At 38.7% G+C, this 18,780-nt stretch overlaps 1 protein-coding gene across 8 annotated transcripts in view; it reads right to left on the bottom strand.

Annotated features, from left to right (window-relative positions):
• Window positions 1-13,607: 13,607 nt before the first annotated feature.
• cadm1.S (cell adhesion molecule 1 S homeolog) overlaps window positions 13,608-18,780 on the bottom strand; it is a 117,500-nt gene continuing 112,327 nt past the window's right edge. For all 8 annotated transcript variants that reach the window (XM_018227747.2, XM_018227745.2, XM_041571382.1 and 5 more), the window contains one exon: window positions 13,608-17,210. In XM_018227747.2, coding sequence (XP_018083236.1) covers window positions 17,092-17,210 — 119 coding nt within the window. In that variant the 3' untranslated portion in view covers window positions 13,608-17,091. The remainder of the gene's footprint in view (window positions 17,211-18,780) is intronic.

Genomic DNA, 18,780 nt, shown 5'->3' with positions numbered 1-18,780 from the left:
GTTTTGTTAGCGCAATAAAATTTTTCAAATGTTAGCGACCATGTTTGTGTCCTTTTTGACTGATTACAGACCTCATCGACTTCCTCGCAATGTTTGTGAACAAATGGGTTTTTTTCAGAGTAAGTGTTAATTCTAACCTTTGCTTAGTGATAATGCACAATGTAATATTCGCCAGTGAATGATTTTACTTTGCGAGCAGCGCTAAACATTTAACAAAATGCCATTTTAAATAACGCTTGCGATTTTTAATTACATTCCCCCCTAAACGTCTTACTGGTTTTGTAGACTTGGGGGAATGGTTTTATTAAGCAGTGCTGTTTTAAATTGGCCAACTCAAAAGCGGCACCTTCAGATCATTTCACCACATGACAATGGAGCGCTCAACCAAACTTGTGTAAAAATTTTTGATTCATATAAAAGCACATACAGTACACTTAGGGGCATATTTATTATGTGGTGTAAAAATCAGCAGGATAATACACCACACATCACCAGGCTTTGCCATGTAAAAAACTGCATTTTTTCCCATGACTTCCCCTGAAAACAATGTCAAATAACGGCAGAAAATCAGTAGTGTAAAAAAAAAAATACATCACAAACTCGGCAAATAGACGGCACTTCTGGAAAGAATTTATTGTAGCAAACTGCTGGAAAAGGCCTAACGTGTTTCGGGAATGGATCCCTTAATCATAGGCTCGCGGCCAGGGGAAAAGCGATGAGCTGGACCAGTCTCCTTTTTGGTTATATTTTTAATAAAATAAAACTTGATAGAATCGCCATTTATTTTATACCGTTCTTTTGCCAAATTTTGTTTACACCACATAATAAATAGATCAGCAGAAGAGAGCAAGGCTTAAAGGGGTTTTTCACCTTCCAAGCACTTTTCAGTTGTTTTCAGATTGTAAACTAAGACTTTTTTCAATTGCCTTCCATCGCCTATTTTTTTTTTTTACCGTTTTCCCAAAATTTTATTTTAAAGTTTAATATTCGTGTCTCTAGTGTTTCAGTCTGGCAGCTCAGTGACGCAGGAGGATCTGAACGGTTTGCTACATTTAGTTGATACATTTCTCAGCGGGATCAGTGGAATTTTAGCAGCTATTGTATCCATTCTACCAGCTGCCTTTAAAGAGGATCTATGGTCAAAAATTGAAATCCCCTTTGGCTTTGGGGAGTTAATATAAAGGTTTTTCCAATAGGGATTATTTTTTTATGAGCAGTTTTTTGGGCTATTGCAGCGAAATCATATCCCCAACATACCTGCACCAGCTTTAGCATCATGCAAAACCTTCCCGGCCCGTGGCCGTCTCCTCTTCTTGGTCCGCCTGCCAAGAAAAAAATGAGTAGGGTGGGAGTGACGGTGAGGCACATCGAGCAGGCGTCTGTAAACCGTCACTGCCTACTCGTTTTTCATTGGTAGGTGGGCGGGGACTAGCAGAGGCAGGCGGAAATATGGAATTTCACAGCGAATCCCTGCCTGGTGAAAAAAAAATCACTCATCACTGCCTGGGAGTGTATAAAATATACAGACATGGTGGCATTGCTGCCCAGACAGAAAGTATTTATAACCTATAAAAGAAGTCGATGGGAGAAGTTGTCGATTTGTCTCTTATCAGGCCTGGACAGAGCACGGTGTTCTGGCACTTAATTCTCAGTAGTGAATACCCTAGGTAACTGAATGACTATTTAAATAAGAATATAATAATTAGCAATAGAGTCCCGTGAGGAAGCAAAGAAAGCATTTGAACAATTTGTTTGAAGAAAATGAGGATAAAGTAATTTGTAAAATGCTGGCTATTGCCCCTAAGACAAATATTCAAGGGACTTTGAGAAAACAAGCCCTCTCTCTCTTAATTACACCAAGAACTCTTTTCTAATGTCAATGTGTTTTTTTTTTTAAATAAGTAAATCGCAAATCTATGACAAAAACTGAAGTTACGCTGCTGTGCAAAGGTGTTAAGGGAATGCTCCAAGGAACGAATCTAATGTGGGGATGTACAGGATCAAGCAGAAGCACATCTTCCACAGACCTCTATTGTTGGAAGGTATGGGTAGCACTGCAACATAATTCTTCTAAATATTTTATCAGGATTTAAGAAAATTAAAAATGTAGGTCTATTTTGTGTAGGATCAGTATTAGTACATGAAATGTAGTTCTTTTGGAACTGAATGAGCCGTTAAGTACTAAAAGAGAGCAGAGGAAAATAGCAAGAGGAAAAACATAGAAAGAAAGAAATGGACTGAAAAGTGTATTCCCTTGGCTCAGGCATTCACTCACTGAGAGAATAAAAAAAAATCTAAGCACTTCTTTCATCCTCAGCTAAAAATGATATTGTTGGTGGATTCTGAATCCCGGGCACCACAAATGGCAACAGCTTCAATCAGAGTGTGATAAGTCTCTGGTCTCCCACTGCAAACCCCAATCACAGTTCCATATACAGCACCAATAATTCATACAGTACAATATCTGGGACCACTTTTTGAAAAACAATTAAAGGAGAAGGAAAGTCTTCGTACACTTGGGGGTGCCAAATGTTAGGCACCCCCAAGTGATTGTATTTACTTACCTGAAACCCCGGGCCGGTGCTCCTATCAGCAGAAAACTGCACCAGCCTGGGGTTATACCAGTGAGCACCATGCAGCGCTTTTCTTCTGTCTTCCTCTTTCTTTCGCGAGCTAGAACGAAAAGTCGAACTTTAACTAAAAAGTCGTCTATTTCGTTCAACTGTGCATGCGTTTGCCCCTTGAAATTTGAAGAAAGAAGAGGATTACTCTGTGGTGCTCAATGGTATAACCCCGGACCGGCGCAGTTTTCTGCTGATATGGCCGGGGTTTCAGGTAAGTATATACAATCACTTGGGGTGCCTAACATTTGGCACCCCCATGTGTATGAAGCCTTTCCTTCTCCTTTAACACAATGTTTTTAAATCTACACTTTATATATCCAATATCTGTTCCTTTGACTGAGGACGTCTTTATAAAACATCCCAGTCACAGTCCCACAAATTCGCAAGGTGGCGTATTTCCGTGTTTCGTTGCCGCAAATATATTCGCAAAACGGCTGCAAAAATTTGCTGGTGAAGAATCCACTGCACCAAAAAAATTTGGCCACGCGGCAGATTAGTCGCGTGCATAAAAAATTTCGCAAATAAAAATTATTCGGACGCCCATTTACTTTAATGGATTTGGACAAAATAGGCGCATATAAAAGTACTTTGCATTTATCTTTTACATGAGATACCCATTATTAATACTTTTGTTTGGATTTTTCTCTGTCTTCCACCTTTATTTATAAAACCTTTCCAGGGCTTTAGAGGTTCTTCTCTTTTGTCGTGTGCCTTGTTATTAGGCAGAAAGACATTTGTGAGGCCTGCCCAGGGAAAACTTTGCCAGCTTGAGCCTGCTGTTAGAACATATGTAATCTCCTGGTCAGTTTCTCATGCATAAAATTGAACACTCTACCTCCTAGCAACATCAGACAGAATTCTTCTGACTACTCATGTGCTACAGCAATACAGAAATAAGTCCCAAGGCCCTGTCCCTTTTCATTGTGCACCCACTTCTGCAACATTGTTTTTACAGTTGTGGCAGGTTCAGGGGCCAGTGAAGCTGAAACATTCAGTATATGACTTACTGGCCGAGGATTCTGCATGAATTCAGAGCTCCAGTTTACTAGTAGCTGAACTGTGATTTTTTTTTCTGCCAAAATATGCACCAATTCAGCTAGAACACGGAAAGCAGAATGAAAAAAAAACCTAATTAAACAAAAAAATTTGTATTGGTCATGTATGTATTGAATAAAAATGATCCAAAAAAATATCTGCGTGTGGCAAAAGTAAGTGAATCATGCTCTCCGGATTTGGTGTGATCCTCTTGTGCAGCAATATGTGCAACTGAATTATTGCCGTAACGGTTGATTAGTTCTGCACATCGACTCAAAGGAATTTCAGGCCATTCCTCTATACAGAACAGCTCTTGGATGCTGGTGGGTTTCCTCACATGAACCGCTTGCTTTAGGTCTTTCCACAACATTTGAATTGAATTCAGGTCAGGACTTTGACTTGGCCATTCAATTTATTTCTTTAGCCCTTCTTTGGTAGATAACGTGTGTGTTTAGGATCATTGTCTTTCTGCATGACCCACTGTCTCTTGAGATTCAGGTCACAGACAAATGTCTCTCCAAATGTAAAGCTTGTCATTTAAGCCAAAAAGTTCTATTTAGGCTTCATCCGTCCACTAAACATTCTTCCAGTATCCTTCTGGATTGTCCACATGATCTTAAGCAAACTGTAGACAGTCAGCAATATTTTGGGGGAGAGCAGTGGCTTTCTCCTTGCTACCCTGCCATACACACCATCGCTGTTCAATGTTCTCCTGATGGTGGACTCATGAACATCAACATTTGCCAAAGTAAGACAGGCGTTCAGTTGCTTAGACGTTACCCTGTGTTCCATTGCAACCTCTGGGACTATGATGCTTTGCGTCTTTAATTTCCTCCATTTGTACACAATCTGTCCGACTGTTGATTGGTGGAGTCCAAAATCTTTAGAGATCCTTGTAACAGTTTCCAGCTTTACGGGCATCAACATCTTTTTCTGAGGTCCTCGGATACCTCCTTTGTTCGATCCATGATACATATCCACAAATGTGTTGTATGTGTGATCAGACTTTGCTGGATCCCCGTTCTTTATATAAAACAGGGTCACTCACACCTGATTTTCATCCCATTGACTTAAAAAACAAACTCTGATTTCAGCTTCAAATTACAGGTATGGGACCTATTATACAGAAAGTGAATCCTTAGAATATCATATACAGGTATGGGATCTGTTATCCGGAAACCCGTTATCCAGATTCCAAATTATGCAAAGGCTGTCTCCCATAGACTCCATTACAGGTATAGGACCCGTTATTCAGAATGCTCGGGGCTGGGGTTTTCCGGATAACGGGTCTTTCAGTAAGTTGGATCTTCATACATCAAGTCTACTAGAATATCATGTAAACATTAAATAAACCCAATAGGCTGGTTTTGCTTCCAATAAGGATTAAATTATATCTTAGTTGGGATCAAGTACAAGCTACTGTTTTATTATTACAGAGAAAAAGGAAATCATTTTTAAAAATTTGTATTATTTGATAATTACCCGGAAACCCATTATTCAGAAAGCTAGATTTACGGAAAGGCCTTCTCCCATAGAATCGATTTTATTCAAATAATACACATTTTTTATATGTGTCCTTTTTCTCTGTAATAATAAAACAGTACCTTGTACTTGATCCAAACTAAGATATAATTAATCCTTATTGGAAGCAAAACCAGCCTATTGGGTTTATTTAATGTTTACATGATTTTCTGGTAGACTTAAGGTATGAAGATCCATATTACGGAAAGACACCTTATCCGGAAAACCCCAGGTCCCGAGCATTCTGGATAACGGGTCCTATACCTGTAATAGTGTCTATGGTAGATGGCATTTCCGTAATTTGAACTTTCTGGATAATGGGTTTCCGGATAACAGATGCCATACCTGTATATGATATTCTAAGGATTCACTTACTTTTGCCACACACAAATATGCTATAGGATAATTTTTTACTGAAAATTACACAACCAAATATTATGGTTTTTGTTTCATTTGTTTAACTAGGTTTTCTTCATCTACATTGTTTGAAAATCAGATGATGTTTAGGTCATATTCATATAAAAATATTAGGTATGCACCGAATCCACTATTTTGGATTCGGCCGAATCCCCGAATCCTTCACGAAAGATTCGGCCGAATACCGAACCAACGCCTAATTTGCATATGCAAATTTGCATATGCAAATTAGGGTTGGGAAGGGGAAACCATTTTTTACTTCCTTGTTTTGCGACAAAAAGTCACGTGATTTCCCTCCCCGCCCCTAATTTGCATATGCAAATGAGGATTTGGATTTGGTTCGGCCAGGCAGAAGGATTCGGCTGAATCTGAATCCTGCTGAAAAAGGCCGAATCCCGAACCGAATCCTGGATTCGGTGCATCCCTAAAAAATATAGAACATTTTAGAGGGTTCAGAAACTTTCAAGCACCATTGTAAATTAGTTAAGCAGAAAAACTATATATATATATTCACTCCAATTGCTGTGTTTGATGGGGAGAGGCAGCCTGCAGGAGCTGAAGCTCCACTGGTTATGGATTTGTACTTGGGGAGACAAACCAGAAGAATACCAAATAACATACCAACTGATTTTGATTCTGATTTTAGGCCGGGGTAGGGGGACTGGTTCCAAACACTTGGATCCAATGAAACACAAGATAATGTTTTTATTTGGATTTTTTCTCTCTGTGTTCCCACCTTTATTTATAAAGCCTTTCCAAGGCTTTATTATTATTCTGCCGAAATGCTGCACTGCGGGTAAGAAACATGCACTGCTTTGGTAAAAGAATATGGTGGTATAAATATTGCAGGTTTTATGTTGTATTTCTTTCTGCTTGACTTAAATATGCAGTTAGACAAGATCTGTACAATGTGAAACATTTTATAGATTTATAGGTCTGGAGAAATACTGTATATGGAGGTTAAGAAGCATTAAGGACACTTTCTAATTTACTGTGATACATTTGTAGCATTGTTATTACTGTGTTGTTTGATGTGAGCTACAATAACTACTGGGCTACTGGATATTTCCTTCACTGTTTAACATTAACATTTTCATATTTGAGCAGATGAAGAGGTTCAGCAAGTGCTGTAAATGAATGTGGCAGCAGTGATTGGACTGGAGTGAGGGCAATGGGGTCAGATTAATGCTCAGAGCATATAGTACTGTACTTGCTTTCAATTATTCCTGTGTATGGCAGGGGCAAAACTGTATAACTAGGGTATTGTAAGCTATAATATAGAACGCCTTTACATTTTTCTAAGGAATGATACATTATGTATCTCCAGCTACTCACCAGCCTTGACAGCTTAAAATGTATTTCAGTAAACAATATGAATCTATTCCAGTAAATAAGTGCATTTCTGGACCACAGTTGACCATCTGTCATCTCATAGTGTGATCTCTAAAGAAAGGGTTAAACCACTGCTATAAAGGATGAGCTGGAATCGAAGACTCCGGAAAAACAACATAAAATAGTGTGGATTAAAGCATAATTGTATATATCTATCCTCTTCAATCCTGAGATTGAAGATAAATATGTAGCCCTGGGGAGAAAAAGCTGCCATTCCCCTGATCTATATGTAAGCACTGGCAGTTAGGACATGAAAATACCCAAACCAAGTTCATTTGACTTATAGGGGTTATTTATCAGAGCTCAACTCAACAGGGAAGTTATTTATGAAAAAAACTCGAACCTCTTAGGGTAGGACTACACGGACGTTTTCGGCGTGATCCGACACGTTGCAACAAAATGCCGGCGTCAAATCGCTTGCAACGGAAATAAGGTAAGTGAATGCATTGTCGGATGAAGTTGCAGCGTTGATCCAACGCGACTTTCGGATGCAGACGCTGGATCACCCCGAAAACGTCCGTGTAGTCCTACCCTAATATTCGATCAAAAGGTCTCGACACAAAAGTTTGAAACGAGTTTTCCTCCGAAAAGAAATTTGAATGTCAGGAAGTCTATTAACATATTCAGCTGACCTCTGCCATTAACTTGTAAATAAACTCGGCAGGTTTTAGGTTGCGAATATTCGAATTAGAATGGTTTCCACAGTCGATGCGATAAATCTCACATTTGAATTGGTGCTTTTAAATTCGAATTTGTGAGTTGACACAACCTTTTTTTTCGAAAATTCGACATTACCATTGGAACCTGAATAAATATGCTCATAATAGCAGCCAGATAAGGATTTATAGGTAGGGCATTCATCAACTGTATTACTACTCTCTGTAACTTTGTTTTCTATGTCATAGTCATTCTACCTCCTACAATGCATGCTTCAAAACATGAAGGGTTAATCAATGTCTTTTAGCAGCGCAATCACTTTATCTCATGGCTGCCATGTAAGGCACTTTCAGTTTTAAGATGTGGATTAGACAGAGAAACCGATAAATCTGTAAAGAGGGAACACAGCAGCCAAGATTAAAGACACTTCACTTTATGGAAATTGGACACAAATGGCAGAGGCAGAGTATGCTTTCCTTGTGATCCTCTCGCTTCTGCTCGGCTCTCTACCTCACTGGAGCTTTGCAGCAATTTCCTCATCACACGCTGCTTGAAAGAGTTTTTTTTTTGTGAAATCTTGATGCTCTACTATTATCAGAAAGCGTTGGCCTGAGGGTGAATGTGTTCTTTGTGAGATTGCTCAGCCTTGAAGTGGCCATCGTTACACCAAGATGAGCGGTTACCGGTAAGGTACAGGGAGCAATGTGTAATTTTTGTGCAAATGACCAGTAAATTGAGACTGCCCTTAATTATACAGCATCAGGTTGAGGGGCATTGTAGGAAAGATGTTGAAGAATTGACAGCACAGAATTGACTTGTATCGAACAAACACCATCTAAGAACTACATTTCTGCAATGTATTAGTGTTTGCTGTATAAGGCAGCTATTTGCCTTATTTTCTTTACCAGCCAGCGAATAATTGGAAATTGGGGTTTTGTCACAGAAGCATTGTAATCCTCTGCTAAAATGCTATAGTCAGTCACATAGATGCCAGCAAATCACCTTTAGGCCACTCAATCCTTCAGTGCAACTCTTCCCAAAAATTCAGTGACCAAGAAAGTTCTACTACACGCTATCCCTCTGTACTCCTGGTAGTGGAGCAGAACAACGTGGGCAATGCTCAAAACCACCAGGCTTCTTGCTGAGAATGGGGGGGGGGGAACAGGACATTTAATAACACATCATTGGATGGGCCGCGTAGTATAGTCAGGGGTAAATAAACATGCTTTCACTAAAAGTTTCATAGTGAATAACGGGGGACATTTGCAAGAGGCACTTGAAATTCCCTTGGAGAACTAATTTAAGGAGTTATGCAATGACTACATGCAGCAGTTGTATACAGAAGAACAGTAAGTATTTTCCAAATCAGGCCTAGGTGCTCCAGCACCCAACACAAAGGTAACAATCTGCACCTCCTACCTGGGTTACATACTGAATTTTCCTTTTCTTCACTGCAAGTGCCTCTGCTTCTCTCATTTTTAAGGATGTCAATGCAGTGGTAGATTTGGTATGAAGATGTCAGTCATTGCTAGGGAAATGAAGGACAATTTAGATTTAGTAAGCATTATATCGGTTCCTCTGATTCTGTTAGATTGGTCATCGAGCTGTTAAAAAAAAATGCATGGGTTAAAGATCATGTATGCTTCTCTCAGTTCTGATAATACATGGAACTTTTTTTTATCAAGAATGTTCAGGAGGTTTTCCAGAAGGGTCTTTCGGTAATTTGGACCTCCATACCTCAAGTCCATAAATTAAACATTAAAAAAACCTAATAGGAATGTTTTGCTCCTAATAAGCATAAGTTATATCTCAGTTATAATCAAGAAGAAGTTACGGTTTTATTATTACAGAGAAAATTTTTCAAAAATGTGAATTATTTGATTAAAATGAAGACTATGTGAGTGGGTTTCTGGACAACAGATCCCATAACTGTACTGACTCCCACAAAGGCTGGATGATCAAGTTATGAGAGGCAAGGAGCCACAGTCCCACAGAAGCTACAGTTGCTTGGATATAGATAGAAGCAACATTTTGTTTTTATGAAGTTGCCGCTTCAGGTGACTTTGCAATAAATGAAGTGTTGCGTATATTTTACCACAGGTGGGAAAGCATTTGGTGGATATTTGTCGCCTTCAGAAGACTAATCTCCTCATGTGCCACTGTCCTGAAGATGAATCCATACAGAAGTATTTATTAATTTTTGGTTATACAAGGATGGCAAATTACACTAGTCAGATATCAGCAAAAATATGGTTTACTACTGGAATGTACTGATCCCCAAAAGCTATATCCAGGATATGTGACCTTAAGGACTTAGAAAGGCTACAGAGAAAGAAAGTGGCCTGGGACTTACATTCCATGCAGAATATGTGAAAATGCAGAGGATCCCCCGAGGTCTGCGCTCCCATTTGAGACCCACGATGTTTGGAGGGGATGAAGTGTTCTGCAAAAAGTGGGAATCCATTCTTAATAAGTGTTCATTTGACTTAATGGTGGCGTTGCTGGAACAAATCCAGAAAGAAGCACCTGGTGTGTCGGCACTGATTACAGAGAAGGAACAGAAAATGCGGAACCAATATGCAGAACGCGAGGTGTCGGAGGGACTAACATTCTGTGCCACCTTGGAGATCCGCAAGCGCGAGAAGTTTTGCTGAGATGCGGAGGATTACAGCTCCGGTATGATTTACAAATGGCGTACTACACAAGAGCAGAGACAGCCTATGGGACGTGAATATGGCCGCAGTCGCAGGATGAGGGGTGAGAGTGGAGAACGGCCGTCAGAGGAGCCTGTGAGACAAAGAAGGCAAGTATCAACCGTACTGACAACGGCTTTTTTATCCAGCTCCCAGACATCCCTGAATACAAGCGACGTAAGTGGAGAGGAGGCAGGAGGGCAAAGAATAAAAGAGAAAAAATATGCGAAGAAACATTGACCGCGACGGTGGTGAACATCACAGGAGTGGAATTGGACCCAGATGAACTAAAGGTATTAAGTAAAGGCTTTTCATTTGCATTAGTGTCTGGTCCAGACTTTTTTGAACTTGACTTGGCCCCGTTTCGTTTTTTCAGGACTTTGAGACTAAAAATACAGTTTGCAAATATAAAGTCTACTGCTGAGGATATGGGGATTAACACTTTCTGTGCTAAAACAATGGGCTTGAAGCCACTAAGTAATTACATGCCGGATGTTAAAGATGCCCCTGTGGAAACATATGTTAAGATGGTGACAGCTGATATAAAAAAATTGGAATTGACCTATAGAAAGGGGGAAATTGCAACAACTCCACCCAACTTGTCTCGAGCTGAGAGTGAAGCCTTAAAAAGATTGACTAATAGATTTGATTTTTAAAGCCGCTGACAAGGGGGGTGCAGTTGTTGTAATGACAAAAGAATGCTATGTTGGTGAAATTCGGAGATTACTAGCAGATGATACTACATATAAACAATTAGCTGGGGATCCGGTTTTTGAAATTAAAAAGAAAATTCATACATTGGTGTCTAATGCTAGGCAATGTGAAGTGATTGATGGAGATCTGGCAGGATATCTAATACCTCCATCCCACATGATGGGGGTGTGGAGACAGTCCGTATGTATTTGGAACAAGAGGAGACCCTTGATGGGGCCCAAAAAAATGTTGTGCTTAATTGTCTTGAGGTCATCCTACGATGGAATTACTTAATGTTTATGGATGAATTTCTACAGATTAGGGGTACAGACATGGGGTCGAACGTGGCCCCCCTATGCAAATATATATATGGGAAAATATGAAGAAAAATTTATCTTTACAAACTGGTGGTTTAAAAAATATTGTCTAAAGTGGCTACGCTACATTGATGATGTCTTTATACTATGGAGGGGGCCACGTTCATCTCTTGATCAATTCTTTTGGGAGATCAATTCGGTATGTACACATATCAAGTTTGCAATCCATGCTGATATAAAGGAGATAGCTTTCCTGGATAAGAGTATATGTGGCTGATAATAAGCTGCAAACTGATCTATTTACGAAGAAGACTCTTCTCCACTTTTCCCCCTTTCATCCCCTCCAGACAAAAAACTCATTACCCAAATCTCAATTGGCTCGGGTAAAAAGGAGTGTCAGACGAGGGACTTGTGAGAATGGAGGAAAATTTGTTAGTAGAAAATATCCTAGGAAGGTGATAGAAAGTCAGAGAGGAAAGATGGAACAAGTGGATAGAACAAGTGGATAGAAAGAGTTTATTAACTAAATCAGTAAAACAAGAGACTTCCAGGATTCCTGTGTCAACCTACAATGCAAGGAGTATTTTACAAACAAATCTAGGAGAAATACCCAGTTTCCAAAATCCACCAGTCATGTCTTTTAAAAAAGCACGGACCATTGGATCTATGCTGGTAAAAGCGGATGTTGGTTCAGAAATAAAATGTAAATAATCAGTGCTACGCCCAGTGAAAAAGGGAACCTTCCCGTGTTGCATGTGCAACTGTTGCAATAATGTTCAAAAAGGTAAAGTGATTTATCATCCAAGAGATGGGGTCCCTATTCCTATCTCTGGCCAATTTACATGTACGACTACGTTTGTAGTATATGTAATTAAATGCCCATGTGGCCTGGTATATGTCGGACAGACATCACGCATGGCCAGAGATAGGATTAGGGAACATAAATCAGCCATTAAGAATAAAAGAATGGAACAACCAGTGGCACGGCATTTTGCAGAAATGGGACATGCTGTACACCAGCTAAAAAAAATTTCAGACAGTAGAGGCAGTTCAAAGGATGAGAAGGGGTGGTGACCGTTCAAAAAAATTACTTTATAGAGAAGCCTGGTGGATTCGGAAACTGGATAGCCTGTCACAAAATGGATTGAACATGGAATATGACTTGGTTCCTGTTTTTAGGTAACTTATTGTTTTTAACATGGTTCTATTGTTCTCTTTTTTTCACAGTATTTGTGTCGGTACAATTGGCCACATAGAAAATGGAACATTGTAACAAGATAAGTGGAGCTTTGTATCGTTTATGTGACACATTGTTTCTTTATCTCTTTTATGTAACAATGTTAAAGCAACACTAGATGGTGCTATGCTGCAGTGAGATCAAAGGAGGTAATGTACATATGTTAATTAGCTTGATAAAGAGCCAGGTGGGCTCGAAACGTTGCTCTGCTGTTGCCCTGCATGTGAAAAATAAAGGCTTTCTTTTAATCGGAGTGCTGCCCATTTGAATTTCTAACAAGTATTCGATACGTGTGGAAGGACACGTGGGAAAAGTGCACCTGTGAACAAAGCTGCAGATAAGTGAGTGCAACTTAAATTGAATACAATATGGTCCTTTTGTGGCCATCTTCACCATTCCCTGTATGTAGGAGATCTTTGCTTAGATAATGGAAAAATGCACACATTCCAGTTGAAGAATGGCTGGAATGCTATATGCTCAAAAACATAAACATTTGCCATCAATATTACAACTAAAAGTTACAGCACACGTGTTAAGTTGGCACTCCATCGAATTATTTAAATAAAAGGGGGCTACATGTAAGTCCCCATAGTATTGTAAACAATGAAAGAAGATCGGAGCAATACGGTGTATGAGAAGAAACAATCAATTATTTTATGTCATTCCATTATGGCCTTCATATTTTAGATTAGAGAGTAAAAATTGCACTTCAATCTCAGTGTTAGATAATAGCAAAATGACTGATATGGCTCTAGTAGAGAGAATTCTCACTTATGTATCTATAACCATAGGACTCCTTTCGAAAAGGGAAGGTCTATGTTGCCTGGCATTTTCCAGATAAGAGCACGGAGATTGCTGTGATTATTTGCGTGACGTTACCCTTACATAGATCTATATGTTGCTTAACATACTGCCAGATCATTCTCATAATAGAAATTGCATTGAGCCAGGTCTGATTTTCAATTTATCAATTCAGCTAGAGTTTCATTTCATTTTCAAGAGAAAAATAAAAAGCATTAAATAATTTTACATTTTATTTTAATTTTCTTACAAAGTAATACTCAACAATACATTTGGAACAGTGTACCGTATATTAAAAAAAATACAGAAATAATACAACTAAAAGCAAAAAAGTTACAAAAAATATTTAAAAAATTAAAATGACCAAAAGGAAAAAAAAAAAAAAAAAAAGGATAAAAAAAATCATTATCTATCCATTGTGTGGTTGTTTTTGTTTCAGTTTCCGATGTGGGGGCTAAAGTTTAGCAGCCTACCTGAGACAGAACAGACAAGGGTGGGAACACAGGGACCTGAGACAAGCAGAAGCAAGAACAGGCGTTCACAATAAACAGGAGCCACCAAGAGGTGTAACACAAGAGCATACACAGAATAAAATATCTAGTTCCAAATAGACTTAACAATCCACCCTAAACTGACCTGTATGGAGAATTATCTTTATAAAACCTTCCCCTCACTCCCATCTTAAATATCACATCACCTCATTCTACAAATGACCTTTGGGTGCATTAAAGATGGCTTGCTGGTTAAAGCACTTTAAGGCTTATCAATAAGAAATCTACAAAAAGGCTGATTTTGAAGCATCATGAATACAAGAGTGATATTATGACATGGGAGCGAAGGAAGGATAGGGTCAAAAAGCCAAATGGAGTCAAAGAGGAGGAGACGTCCAGGTATATTCAAATAAAACACTCTATGCAGAAGACATAAAATTGCATTTAACACATTCCCATTACCACCCGAAAAAAAGAAACCCCCCCACATTTTTTTTTAAATGTGTTAATAATGGCCTGCAAATGATGACTTAAGATAAGTCCATGTTACTGCCCACAACACAGCCCATTAAAATATATTATTTCTTTAGGGTAATAAAACTGTTTGCTGAAGCAAACATGGCAGGAAAAAACAGTGTTTTCACAGAAAAACAAATCAATCAAGGAAATATTTCTCATTTGAACAACTCTGACTTCTTGGTCAATTTCGCTTTCTCTATACTGGGCTGATGGAAGAACACCTATGAGGCCTATATAAATCAATGTAGGCTTCTCCTATATACACATATTCCCCCTTGCTCTATCCCCAGATTGCTCTTTGCTAAAACACATTAGAAACAAATCTCTGAAATCTGATAAATGATCAGATAAAATCAGCAGTGCATTGCTTTATAAACTGTGTAGCAGGCTGGCTGGGTTGTATGATTATAAACAGTTGGTCACCTATTTTAAAAAAAATCCATTGCAGAGATCAATGATTCAAATACTCACAATAACGGAGAATTGCAGGGAGGGACTGTCTCATATTAGTCTGATCTCCAGAAGATGCTAAAGGTAATGACTTATGTGGTCAAGGTTCTATATAAATATAGGTCTTTTCTCTCTATATATATGCACCTAGATAAATGGTTAAAAATATAATCATCAGGGTATCTGAAATAAGCAAATTAAAATGATGAGATCCCTGTGTGTCCTGGCAATACCCATCAACATTTATACAGTACTACAGTAATGTGCTTGGTATCCCAGTTTACAGATGAAGGCAATTCACTTATTGAAAGCTCCATTCAGCATCACACTATTTCTTCAAGGCTACCATACATGATTATGGTATGGATGGAGAGGATAAAACTATGGAGTTGAGTTTACTCTGATAATTGCCGGCACACACAGGACTTTAAAAAAATACATCTGCATAATGCTACCCAAGACTTTGGTCACTCACACATATACCAACTTTTCTGCTGTCTTCATTTACATATAAGCAACACAAAAGCTAAATAAACTTGGTGGCCATCTTTAAATAACCCCCTTACATTTCAGATCTTTAAGACGCAGTTTGGGTGCAGTTCTACTCAGCAATATACAACGGGGCAACAATAAGCAACACACTTACCCTGCTAACACCTTCTATAGCAGCAATAACTTTTCTTTTTTTTTTCAGTATAACAAATTTGGACTGAACCCTCCAGATTACACAATAATATTACAGAATATATTATACAGACTGTGTTTAGTAGTGTCTCAAATAGAGGACTAAAAGCTTTAGCATTAAGTGGAACTGCACCTTTAATGCTGTGATTATGAAACAGAAGGGCACCGGAAACCAACACTTAGAAGAAATGATGCTCTATTGTGGGAAAATCTACAGCATCGGCACCCTGTACCCAGACAATGAATACAGAGAGAGTGAAAGAAAAAGTAGCGATAGAGAGAGAGAGGGATAAACAGGAGGTAGAGGGAGAGAGGCATTCAGTAAAAGCCGATAGTGTTGTTTTAGAATTATCAGAGCAAAACTTTTCCCATGTTCTTCCCTTCTCTTCCTCCAGCTTGTTAGTTAGTGAATAAAAAGGCACGTCCACTTGTATTCCCACCAACTATCCAAGGCGGTGGTGGGAGAGGTGTGGGAGCTTCCTCACACTCGTGAAGCAACCATTATCAGAAGTCTCTCATCTCTTTACTTAACCAAAAAAGTGATAGATTATTCACTTCCCAGAGAAGAACAGAGCATCTTCGCCTTAATACAGGACTAACATCCATAAGGATACTGGCAAAAAAAAAAAAAAAAAAGACTGGCAAGTAAGGAAAGTGAAGAAAAATATAAAATATAAGCCAGGAATGCCAGAAACATAGATAAATATGCTTTAGAAGACCCAAGAGTCACCCAAAAGGAATTTACATAATATGGATAGACAGCAGAAACAGACATATGCCCTCATCACCGGAGGAAGAAAATGAGGAGATGAAAAACACATATAGGATGTGCTAGGAGTATAGAGAGAAGCGATTCCAATGAGAGTTGACAGCTATGGAATGAAAGCCAAGTTGTACCCCCAATTGCAAATGACACACAGACCAGCAGGGACAGACAGAAAAATATGACATGGACAAACAGCAGTAGCCCCAGAAAATGGCATGTGATTTAATGACTTGTGACCCCATCATAAAATTACACCAGGACAGAAAGAAGAGTTTCCCTTAGACAGAAGTGAGATCATATGAAAAAGACAGAAGTCCCGACAAAAATGAGCACAAGACTGGCTGATGGACTGACCCTGGCAGGAAGCGGCATGAAAGTTTGCCGGAAACAAAACTTCTCAGGTAAGTGGATAAAAAAAAATAATAATCAAGCAAGGCACCAAATTGTCTGCAGATGATAATATGCATCATCAGTGGAGGAGGAGTCTGCAGCAAACCGCTCTACACACAGGTACAGTCCCCCAGCACTGAGGAGCCTGTATGTCATATTTTTCTTGCACCCCCCACCCACAACATTAAAACAAAAATTCAAGCTCTTGTTTATCCCGTGAAAGGAAGAGTGGCAAACAATAAAAGCAGACAGTGTTGTGGGGCATTCACTTGATACCAGATGGGTCCCCTGCTCCTCCATCCGCTCCAAAACCAAAATGATAAAAAAAACGCGAGACGCTGGAAGGTCCTTCTCCTCTCGAGCGGTGAGTCTGAATGGAGCTCACACCCATTAACAAGGCCAAGCTAGATAAAATACTCTTTCTTCTCTTCACAGCTGTTCTGACCTCCCTCTGCATTTATGATTGCTGTATCGGCATCTGCTGCATCATCTGCTCCTTTGGCTTCATGGGTAAAATATGTTCCTGCAGCAAGAAAAGAAAACCAATGAGCATCAGGTGTTTCATGCTACAGACAATAAAGTGAGTAGGATTTTATAGAAGAGATTCCTAAATGGACCCCTAAAGCAGCTATCACTTGCAAAACAACACATAGGAAAAGTTGACCTTTACATTGCTTTCAGGGTGTTAATTGTCACCCACTGATATTCTAGCACAATATTAATGCAGGAATTGTAGAATGTATTCCTCCTATCTGTCCCCCCATAAAAAGCACCATCCCCTTTTGATTAAAGACTTTGTGGATCCTACTAATGGAAATCTTCTCGCTTGGGCAGTTTTTAAAAAAGCAGCTTGGTTTGAAGATAAGAGACCACTTCCTTTATATTATAATAAAACGCACTTCCTTTCAGTAACCAAAAAAAATCTCTACTATTCAGAAACATTGGTTAGCCGAAGAATTAGCTAAAATGGACAACTGAGGGATCCTAAACATAAATTGTATAACCTTCTAATCTAACACACCATCTTAAAAACGCAGCTCTGAAATGGTCAAAATACTTATTTTGCAAAATCACCCCCTCTCAGTTATCCTCTTCCATCATTAAATTTAACAAACATTTCACCTCAGAAAACTGTAGAGTTCAGCATTTCAGACTGATCCACCTGGGATACGGGAAGCCATTTCGTAAAGGTAATGGATCAGATCACTTCTCGTTTTGCCCGAAATGTAAACATGAAAATGTGGACTTGTTCCATTACTTATGGAGCTGTCCCTAAGTCAAGTTGGTGCAGCAGAGACTAAAAGATTTTATTTTTTTGAAGTTGAAAATATACTTTACGATCTCTCCAGCGTATGCTCTCTTAAATTTAGGCTCCCCTTCTATTTCTGGAACAAACCAGTGTAAACCCGATTCTAAAGAATTAACCAACTTGATCCTTCGTTTTGTTGCTGCTACAAAGAAAACCAACCCCCATTTAAAGTGCAGATTTATGCACAAAATTAAAGTCTTAGGGCTATTCCAAATCTAATAGTTTTCAAAGAAAAGTGCTTCATTAGTTCATGGGTATTTTTGATATTTGATACTGCTGTATTAGTTCATAGTTCTCTTTACATAAATCTGTAAATCCACTAAGTAAGGTTTGGTTTAATATTGTTTCTTTCCTTCATTATTTTATTTGCTATGTTATCTATTTTTCTTTTGGAACTTTTGATTCTGAGTATATGTACATATTTGTTCAAATCTTTGGTACGTCATGCAGCATTGTATATTCTTCGCCTGTGTTTATCTCGATATACTTAAAATCTATAATGTTTATGAAAACCCAATAAAAAAGTTGAAACATTAGAATGCAGAATTCTGTAATAAACTGCCAATGAATCAAGGCCCAAAAGGTACACTCCAAACATGGGAAGGCCCATGTCTTAATATTCTGATTTAAGAAACCACAAAAAAAAAAAAATGTTTTCTTTAAAACCACAAATTTATTAGTAAACACATTTTAAGTGCAAATACAAAAGTAAAAAACCTGAAAACCTCTAAAGGCTTGAAATAAAGATATTACAAAAAAAAGGACAAATACCGTTACAGCTTCT

The sequence above is a fragment of the Xenopus laevis genome, chromosome 7S (genome assembly GCF_017654675.1).
Source record: "Xenopus laevis strain J_2021 chromosome 7S, Xenopus_laevis_v10.1, whole genome shotgun sequence".
Classification (NCBI taxonomy): Eukaryota; Metazoa; Chordata; class Amphibia; order Anura; family Pipidae; genus Xenopus; species Xenopus laevis.
The sequence above is the reverse complement of the archived record's forward strand: the minus strand, read 5'-3'. Positions and strand labels throughout refer to the sequence as shown.